The 10,591-nt window shown below is 40.8% G+C and overlaps 1 protein-coding gene across 4 annotated transcripts in view; it reads right to left on the bottom strand.

Annotated features, from left to right (window-relative positions):
• Positions 1-2,055: 2,055 nt before the first annotated feature.
• The window catches only part of LOC134002187 (enhancer of polycomb homolog 1-like), a 33,932-nt gene continuing 25,396 nt past the window's right edge, over positions 2,056-10,591 (bottom strand). For 3 of the 4 annotated variants that reach the window (XM_062441481.1, XM_062441479.1, XM_062441482.1), the window contains 4 exons: positions 6,570-6,706; positions 5,951-6,092; positions 4,730-5,147; positions 2,056-3,663 (listed from right to left, as the gene is read on the bottom strand). In XM_062441481.1, coding sequence (XP_062297465.1) covers positions 3,591-3,663; positions 4,730-5,147; positions 5,951-6,092; positions 6,570-6,706 — 770 coding nt within the window. In that variant the 3' untranslated portion in view covers positions 2,056-3,590. The remainder of the gene's footprint in view (positions 3,664-4,729; positions 5,148-5,950; positions 6,093-6,569; positions 6,707-10,591) is intronic. The other variant, XM_062441480.1, reaches the window with a different exon arrangement.

Here is a 10,591-nt window from a genome sequence, read left to right as displayed (position 1 = left end):
CTAACCTGTGGTTATGCCTTCACCACAAGTGCCTCACCTTCTTGTTTCTCTGAATTTCTATCACATGGAGGGCTCATACTTGTGTTTGGCTGCTGCTGCATTGCACCTCGCCGTCCACAAGTCTGTGTGACTCATTTCCTCTGCAGAGGGTCTGAGCTCAGTAGATGAAGAAGGGCCACGACCAAAACACACGTCACTGGAAACAATCTCAAATTTAACACGCTTGGTTGTTAAGCCGGTAATTCAACTCTGTCGCCTTTTTGTTCTGACTTAATTGTGCTTGTAAGTGTGCGTGTCATTTGCTCGTTACTCGATTTACTTGGAAAGTGGATTCACCTTACACATCTTACACGGAACCAGGCGTCAGAACTGCTGCCTCCAGCCTCACACCTGTTGTCTGAGACCGCAGAGGCGACCAAAGTGTGAGCAGTGTGAACAGGCCTGGCCCTGCGCCCCTCCAATCACAACCCTGAAATGGACATCTGATCTAGCAGAGGCCAACAGCTGCACTGTGTTTTCAACACTGCCACGCCTTTATGCCTCCCTGCTTGTCCTGAATGTGTTGTGGATGCAGTTTTTTTTTTTTTTAAATGCAAGATTGAATAAACTTTTCTAGTGAGAAACTGGCCACCGCAGACAAATTACTCACCAGTGGAAAAAAACAAAACCTGGCTTGCCTGGCCTGCAAGAGTGGACGTTAACTCTCACGCCACGCTTCGCTCCTTCTACAGACTAAATTATAGCTGAGAGCAAAAGAAAGAGCCATGCATGCTCCGGTTTGCACGTACCTAAGCCGTTTGGGGGGGGAAAATGCGCAGTGAGTTTAATGGAAAAAATTCAAAGATATGAGCTACAGTTTCAGCTATCTTTCCCCCAGAAAACACAGGTGATTTATTTTGGCCACAAAGATGGTGTTAACACCCAGAAAAGCTGATGAGAAAAACAATTTTATTCCAGGACTGCAGCAAAAATTGGTCACTGTAGTAATGAGAAAGCGTGTGGCAGACTTAACGCCCACCCTGCAGATTGTGAGGTAGGCCGGATGTCTTACTGCTGACTGATTTCTCTTCTGCAACATAAATAATCTGTGGTTGAATAATGCTGGCAGCGCTCCAGCAGGGCTAAATTGAAAAACTTTTAGAGTAATTTGACCCCTGATGAGTAAGAGATATCTATACAGCTGAGTTGATGCAGGGAAGCTGCGTTGTTGTTTTTAACTGTCCTGAAACGGTGATGCTGAATAAACTGGAAAGTACGGGAGGTGTGCAGCTTCCGAATCCACCTCACACAGCTACTGAGGTCTGTGGGTGATCCAGTTCAACAGGGACACTATATCCAGGAAGAAAGATTGCAGTTGAAGACTTTAAATGTACTGTTTTCCATTGACTTCCATTGTATCTGATGAAAAGTCTTAAGAGAAATGTCAAAACCACAACTACGTGCCTGGCTAGATACTACCTGATTAATAAGAACATATGTTTTGTGTTATTTGGGTAACCTTGAGACTTCAATTTTGACTTGGTAAAATCATTGAGCAATAAAATATATATACCAGGCAGGTCTTGTATAGCCAGAGCTTAAATATTTAATTATTAGGTCTGAGCATTAAAGACTTACCAGCTAAAAAACTTTAAAATGTTGAAAATAATCATTTCTGCACAAGTTGCAATTAGCTTATGGAGACTGACTTTAAACTGGACTTGCACCAAAATACTCCCAAATTCTAATGTACTTAAGTTAGAACATATTGATTTCTAACTTTGTGTAATACAACCATCATTGGTGTATCAATAAAATCCAATATTTGTAATAGTAAGTACTCTTTGGCTGACATAACTGTAATAACGGTAACCTCAATGTCTTCACTTTATACACACACACACACACACACACACACACACACACACACACACACACACACACACACACACACACACACACACACACACACACACACACACACACACACACACACACACACACACACACACACACACACACACACACACACACACACAAAAAGACACCCAAGTCAAAACAATTCACATTTAATGCCCTGGGCTTTATTGTCTTATTTTAGTGAGAGTTCTGTCACATTTTTTTTTAGTCTTTTCAGCCTCCAGGTGGGACAAGTAAACCTCAAGGATATATCCTGCCATTGGACTGGGCATTCAGATTCTGACAAAGACGATAAGCACTACTAAGTAATGCTGCCTTTGTGCCTAACTCTTCACAGAAGAGATTACATAAAATTCCCCAAAGGAAGGCACCCAATACTTGTGGTTTTTGGCCTTGCAGCCGTCTGGAGATTCTTTTTTCAAAGAAAAAAAGAACAAAGAAAAAGGGGAAGAGAGGAGAAGTTTTCCCCTTCATCCCCTCAATAGCATTTTTTTGTTATTAAAAATTGGAATGATGAAACACGTACAGCAATTACTGCCCATTCACCTCCCTTATCACCTATGCATGAACAAGTAAATGAACAAAAGAATGAAGTCTTTCAATAAACGAAAAGCTTACAATCAAGTTTACCACAAGAACAAGAACGAATTACAAAAATAACTGAATTTTTGTTTTACAAAAATGTGTGTGGGATAAAACAAATATAAAGGGGACTCCGCTTGCATGAAAATGAAGGACAACCCCTTTACAAAAAAAAAAAAAAAATACAAAAGCAGCATTGATATTTATCAAAACCATGAACAAAAAAACCCAAAAACATCACAAAAAAATAGTGCTTTAATCAGAAGCAGCGAAGGCTTCTGGGAAGAGACTTCATCCCTGTTTTGTTACTTGTGTTTGGGACAATGTTAATGGAAGCTCCCAGGCAGAGAGGAGCGCCTCTCGTCAAGGGAACCACAGTCACCCGCCAACACACCGCCTCTCCTCTTCATCCTCCTGGCCTCCTGGTCTGTATGTATGTCACCATTGATTTTCACATGATCCACAGAGAGAAGCACAGGGACCCAAAATAAACGTGGGGGGGGAGGGGGGAACCTGCTTTGTGTTCACAATATACAAAAATACCCAGGAGTCCGTAGCTACCTAACATTTACTACAGCACAGGAACCAACAAAGGTACAGTGTACAAATAAAAAAACAAAACCAAAACAAAAACAAACAAAAAAATAAACTGTAAACACAGCACAATAAATAGATAACAGCAGGCTCCGCACCATGCACATGATGTGATAAAACTCTTCTCTATACAACTCCCACATCTCTCACACTCGCCACAAGTTACTTGGCTTACTTTTTTTCTCCTTTAAGTTTGACTCCCAAGTGCAAAACATCACAAATGGACAGTTCTGTATTCAAGTAATATATACAAGGGGGATATTACAAATATGTAGTTACTGTACAGATATTAATTTTGCCATATTCATAATTTACAGATGTCAATCTTTTACTTTTAACAGTAACAAAAAGAACAAAAACAAAAAGTTTAAAAAGTATGAGAGATGAGAATTGCAAGCGAGTGGCCGCGGCCTCTCGTCATTCTGTCAGTCTGCGTCAGAGTCCTGCTGTCCCTTTTGCATTCCCAATGCTACGATGCACAGCACCTAAAGAGTGGACTCTTCAATGCACCGCTACTACGTCACCTCCATGGCCACTGTGTTGTCTGCTATACTGTTCAGTGCTGGCTTGTCTTCGTCATGATTATCCCTGTGGGAAAGCAGAAAAGACAGATTAACGCTGCTGTTCTTCCAAGTTTTTATCTCTTTTGTCATGAATGCATCTTTAACTGTCCCAAATCTCTGTCGACAGATCTCATACGTGCGTGTGTGGAGCTCTGACGTCACATTATCTCAGCTCTTCTTTCAGGCTAATTTATGTGGATTGTCTTTTCTGTGGCAATCGCAGCTGCATTATCTCTGTCGGGCAGGCAGACAGACTGCGTCGGCAATATTAAGAAGATATTTCCCCGTTTCAGCTGAATACCTAAACCAAGGATTGTATCTGCTGATGGAAAGGCTTTATTCTACAAGGTAACTCATCTGACACAGCTGCTGCAAGACGTACTGTAGAAGTATTGTATATGCATGTAAACATTTTTTAAAAGTGTCTTTTTCTGTTGTGTCTGGAGTGTGGAGGCGTTGTTTGAGACACTGCCACAAGGAGTACAACTTCTGTCTGATCGCCTACACCTGTGTGGAGGTCTAGAGTTTCTATTGTTAAGGTTCTACTGTAAACCAATTTAAAGCCTGCAGCTAAAGGACTTGCTGCAAAACATTGTTTTCTCATCTATGGTGAGTGTTGTAGAGGTGATCATGGGTCTACTGCAAAATGTGACTCCAGACCACTTCTATAACCCAATTAGACATATGAGCTCAGATCTTGTGGTTCATCATAATATTCACAGGACAAAAATGTGTTTTTCCAATAGTAGACGGAAACGTTTCATTAAAACCAGCAGTCTGGGTTGAAAAGAGGTACAATATATGCAATTTTTGTTTCCTTTATCCTTTGGCCCCTTTCTGATTTGGTCTCCTTTTTTGGGGGGGAAAATCAGTTACAGCACACTGGGTTTGGGAAAGTGTTCGATAGGTCTGTTTTGGATTTGGTCCAAACCTGTAGTAGGTAGTCCTATAATTAACTAATGGATACAGAAAGGGCACTGATTCTTAAAGATATAATTCATATTAATAAATATCGAGTTAACGGCATAAACATCAGTTGTGTGTTCACAGATTTTGGCTTAATAAGCCATCCCAGTGGAACAGAGTCTCACCTTGAGCCCATGTCCATGGATGATGCTCCAGAGACTTTGGGCATCTGCAGGTTGGTGGTGGCGGACAGCTTTAAGGCAGAGGGTGGCACGTTGCCGAGGGTCCGGGGGATGTGGCGTCCGGCCAGGCTGGCGGCCGAAGGCACGCTCAGACAGATGTTGTTCCCGATGAGGACCTGAGTGGTGGCGGGGGTGGCGCTGGCAGCGCTGCATCCCAGGAGCCCCAGCGCTGATGCTGCGTGGGCGCTGGGGGTGGAGGTGAGGGAGGTGGGGACGGCATTGGTTGAGGCGGGCGCAGGGGTGGCTGAGTTGGAAGAGGGCTGGAGGAAAGTCGTGGCCGCAGAGGTGGTAGTGTGTGTCGACTGGTTGGTCTGGTGAAGGGCTGCGGTGGTGCTGGAGAGGTGCAAGCCTTTGAACACACCTGGTGAGCAGACAAAACCTCTCGTTAGTGCACAAAAAAAAAACAGACGGACTGCAACAAGTCAACCAGTGAACGCTGAATGTACTAACCCACATTTTTCTTTGGCGTATTCAGTGACAATTCACCAGTTTATGAGATGCACCTGCAGAATCTAATGCAATCTGACACAACAGTCATGCAATAAATCTTATCTTTGTGAAGCCTGTAATGTGCAGTTCATGTTGACGCCGTCAGGGAGGTGTTGATGCAACTCTACGGTAATTTGTGAGGCTGTTAGTGATGTTGTTGTAATCGACTGCATTGTATTGCGACCTGGTTTAAAGGGTTTTTTCCCCCATCCATCCATTTATGCTCAAAAGGAGAGGGAAGTGCAGTAAAATGTTTGTAGTTTAATGTTCAAATATAGTATTTCCAAATATTAATCCTTTCATTTACAGCTTCCCCCTTATGTGGCTTTAAGGTTCCAACTTTGAGACATTTTCATAAAGTCTGTTTTTGTTTTATTTGTTGTAAAGTATAAAAGTAGTATAAAAAGTATAAAAACAGCATACCACAAATCTGTAGTGATAGAAATACCCCATTCTTTTTAACATTATGGCTTTATTATGGATATGTGGTTTCCAGCAGTTTTTCTAATTCCTCATCAATTGACGACACCTCAGACAGATCTTAGGACTCTGAGGGGGTTTGACAGATAAGGACAGGTCTTCCTTTCCTCAAGAATCAGGACAGAAGTGATCAAAACCAATTCTCCCTCAATTTTGGGGTCTAAATGAGTAATTAATTAAACAAGTGACACTCACCGGCACCTGCCAGGACTCCATTGACTCCACTCGCCAGCACCAGCTCTTCTTTGGACTTGATGGCCAGCAGCTGGTCAGTGGTGACGAGGGCCGACGCAGCAAACTGGGCGCTGGCCTGGTCCAGCGTCTTGGACACCAGTGCCTGGATGGAAACAAGGGAGATGGGAGTGAGAACATGTGGGTCTGGGCCAAAGACTTGACCGCTCTGTTAAAATGTATGAAAGTGCAGAAAACGACTGAGCTCGGCACTTTGGCTGCCAAACCGGAACTGAGCCAGTGGCATTAATACTGCTTGTGGGAATGAGGATGTGTCCCATTTCCTAAGGATGGGTGAACTGACCTTCAACTGTAAATGATTTCCATATTGGGAGAACTCTGGCTAATTTAGTTTTAACCGAGCCTCCATTTACGTCTGTTTTGGTCAAAACAAAACTACAAAAATGACTCATGCTGAGAAAAACGGGTCTCGTCTGTCCAGTTTAAGCATGTAAAGTAGATACATCTGATTCTGTCCATAATAGGACATCAACACCTGTGGATTATATCTCCAACAGTAATAATTACATCCCCATTTTGCTCTATTTCAATCTTATTTGTTTGGTGTTATAAAAAAACTTACTCCGTCCTTCCTGACCTGTGCGTTGGTGGGTGCTGCAGAGTTGTTGGCTTGTTGCTGCTGTTGGCTCTGCTCCAGCTGCTGTTTCTGCATGAGGGCCAGCTGCTCTTGGTGTTGCTGGTACTGCTCTGCTGTGAACACTATGGAGAGAGGACAAGACACACCAGTCAAAAAACCAGGATTTGGATGATTGTTTGCTGCAGTTTTCTTTAGAAGGAATTCAGCTTGAGACTCTTCTTTTGGTTTGTATAAATGTTATGAGACCAATACAAGAACTCTCTTTATATTGAAGATACCAGTGGCTTAAAATGTGGCACGGTATTGATCAACTTCCCATTTTACAAGGTTTAAAACTCAGGGTTTCCCCAATATATTGATTGAACATATTGATTTTCTGTTTTTGAACTGTCCCTCACTCACTCTCTCTCTCCTTCAAATACATGACAACAGATTGGTCTGTGAATAGCATGATGTTACACACAGCACAGTAGGTGGCAGCTTGGACCTTTTAACATTATTTTGTAGCCTGCCAGTAAAACCGAAGAAAAGGAACGGTATATATGGTTGTTGGAATTTCCCTCTACAAAGTCTGTCCAAAGTTAACTCTGATCAGTCACTCTATGTTCTTCACACGAATTCAGAGACCCAACTCTTCAAATAAGTTGTTAGCAAGCATGTAGGGCAAGAGTGACTTCCCATCATCATAGGAAGGATGTAACAATTTGAGGCAAGGGTGAATAAAAGGGGACAGAGTCACAACAACCGAACAAGTCCAAAACTGCACAGCTTTCTGAGCCTGTGAGCATGTTAGCCTGAGTGTGTGTTGGCTTTATTAATTAAAAAAGGGAAACTTCTGAAACATAAATTACATTAAGAGTTATTTTAAAGCCTGTTACACAGAGAAATCAATATGGGATCATTTTGCATTTAAATGAAAATAATGATTAAAATAATGATTATACAAATAGCGTTCCTAATCAATGAGCTTCCAGGATGCTTGTCAATGGGAGGACGGCATCAGCCATTGACAAACTGATTTTCTGTAAGCGTGTACAAACACAAAGCCTTAGGGAACATAAAGACATCAACAGCTCTGTGGAAACAACACAATACAAGGGTTTGGTTGGTGTAGGCGTAAAGTAAGAGCAGAAAGTTTTTCACTTTGTATTGTTTTTGTGTATTATCTCTTATAGGTGAGGTTTTCAGATAAGCCCAGCGTGGGTTTCTACCTCACCCTCACGTTTTATTTTTATTTTACTATTTTTCTCTGACTTTTATATTACATGTGCAAATAAACCAATAAACCAGTCTGAATGCTTTTCAATGCACAGTGATTTATACTCCTGTTTAGCTCTAACTGTACAACAGGGGAAAGTACAGTTACATTACAGAGGCAACAATTTACTAATATTTTTTTAATAGTGTGTGACCAAGCACATATCTGATATATGCCCATATTTTTGACAGAGGCAGTTCAAAGAATCGGCTCTCGGCCTGGAAAACTGGTTCTAGAGTGGCAGGAACTCTTAAGTCAGGCACAGGGGACGGGTTTATTGTGACCAACCAAAACTAAATCAACGCCATTGTGACAGAAACTTTGAGCCAGGTTAAAAGATGTTAATATGTAACTTCATTAAGTTGAAAGTGTTTCAGTTTAAAGCCATAACTACACTAAACTGCACTAATTAATGATTTTTTTACATGCAATTATTTATTTATTATTGTTTTCTGCACTTCAATTTCGTTGTGCTTTTTCCAATGGCAATTTATAGCGCCTGTTAGGAAATCTGCTAGCTACATTTTCAGTGATTCGAAGAGCTGCCCAAGACGGCAGCCAGTCCATCTTTATCGTGGATTACGTTAATAAGTTACTCTTTACTGGAATTTTGCTAGTAAATCTTTTATTGCACTTGCTTTAATTTAGCAAGTGTAGTTGTTTCTGTCTATCGCTCCTCTGGTGCGCTCTATGTGTGGAGCTGGAGGAGCTGTGGTGAAACATGGAGCAGAGGAGAGAAGTAGCGCAAACATTAATGACAGCAAAATACATTATAGACTCTCACACTGAGTTAAAAAAAATGAGTGTACATAGATTACATAAATAACAAATAAACAACCTTTATTGTCACTTATGATTGTTTGTAGTCTTTGTGCTTGAAGTTCTTTTTTGACGACCAGCAATACGGCGCATTACCGCCACCTACATTGTTAGAGCGTGAAGTCCTTGACTTAAGCGTTGCTAGGAAACTAAAGGCGTGTAAAGTTAGGTAACGACGACTTGGCTCTTTAGTTCATGGAAAAGCAAGATGGTTCTTAGAAGATTTGCTAACTGTGAACCAGCACCAGGTTCCAGTTTGTGGGGAGACTGTATGATGGGTCGAGAGCAGAGCCAGAACCGAACAACAAAGAAAGGAACATATCCAATATCGTCACATGGATGTGATTTTATTATAACAAGTGGTTAATTTTTCCCCTCCACCATTTCTAATCCTCTGTGCAAGAAGTCATGAAAAGAAGCCAAAATTGACATAACCCAAAAAAAGCTCCATCTAGTTTCATTACATCTTAAATAGAAAGCCAGTTACAGCTTCGGCCATAATAATTAAATTATTACAGATTCATATCTCCATATATTACTGTGCTAAGGCAATGCATTTCTAGTTAGCTGTCATTTTTTATTTATCTCATTAAAAGTGTATTAGCTAATGCTGCTTGGTTCATTATTTTATTCAAGCTGGTATAATCAGTATCTCTTCAGATTACTTGATAAAAGAATAAATTCTGTATTGTTTAAAAAAAAGTATATATTCAAGAGCTGATGCAATTCTTCAATGTTATCTCGAATCCACCTGCTGTAACATCACTAATGTTACACAGGGGGAAAGAGCGGAAGATGCTGCAATCCTAAATCTCAACATGATTAAGTGGAAACAAAACAAAGCAACCTCTTAAAAACCAAAGCAACACCTACTCACGACTCTCCGCTGTGGGCATTTCTTTCCTACATCAAATTATATATATTTTCCAAACTCATTTTACTTTAATTACTGAAAGAACCCTCGGGGCGGTAACTATTATTTCTCTAAATAAAAAAGGGCATTGATCAAAAAAGATTAGAAAATACACATAATTTTCCACTTCCTCCCCACACACACACAAACACCAATTTCTAAACTGTATGATTTCTTCCAGCCACAATTGCTTTTTTAAAGATTTACCAGTGTTGAATAAAATGGGTTTTTCACAGCAGTTAACAGAAACTACCACAATATGAAACAAAAAAATATCCCTTCATGTGTATTTAAAAACAAGAGCCAAAAAAACAGCTTGTATAAATGTATTTTTTTAATTCAGGATATGATCAAATTCATTTTTGTCACACTGGGCGTCCCTCTGCCTATGTGGGAAATACAGATTTGCTGACTACAGGACAACTAAAGAAACCACAACATAATAAAAAAACAGTTTCCCTAAACTTGCTTAGTTTCTCTTCAAATCCTATCTCATGTAGTTTGATTGATGTTCCCGTTTTTCCCTGAGCTCAACGAAATGTGGTTCAAATATTCACCCCAAGTTCCCGTCTACACAGTCACCAGACACTCACGCATCCTTCAGATCTATTTATACCCCGACCATTTCTAATTGACTCTGAGCCAGGGGAGCACAAATCAATGTGCGATATGGAAAGAGGGTCTTGAAAGCACAGAGTTCATGCGATTTACCGGTTGCATGGGAGCAGCAGCAATCTACCGTTTTTGGAGGTGCCTCATCAAAATGTGCAGCAGTGAGCCTCCACCACCTTTTTCTCACTACTGAATATTCACAGTGCACAAAAAATATATATAATCAATGAAACAATAGCACCACATATAATTTGATGCATGGAGACATTTTTCAATTTCACTCCCCCCTCCTACCGGTTTCCTATGCATAACACAAGGGTAAGTCTCCAGTTTGTTTGTTGTACTGAGATAAAAGACTTAAATCTGACAGAGAGGATCCCCTAATGGTCAAACTAGGCAGCCTTC

This window comes from Scomber scombrus, chromosome 20 (genome assembly GCF_963691925.1).
Source record: "Scomber scombrus chromosome 20, fScoSco1.1, whole genome shotgun sequence".
Taxonomy (NCBI): domain Eukaryota; kingdom Metazoa; phylum Chordata; class Actinopteri; order Scombriformes; family Scombridae; genus Scomber; species Scomber scombrus.
The sequence above is the reverse complement of the archived record's forward strand: the minus strand, read 5'-3'. Positions and strand labels throughout refer to the sequence as shown.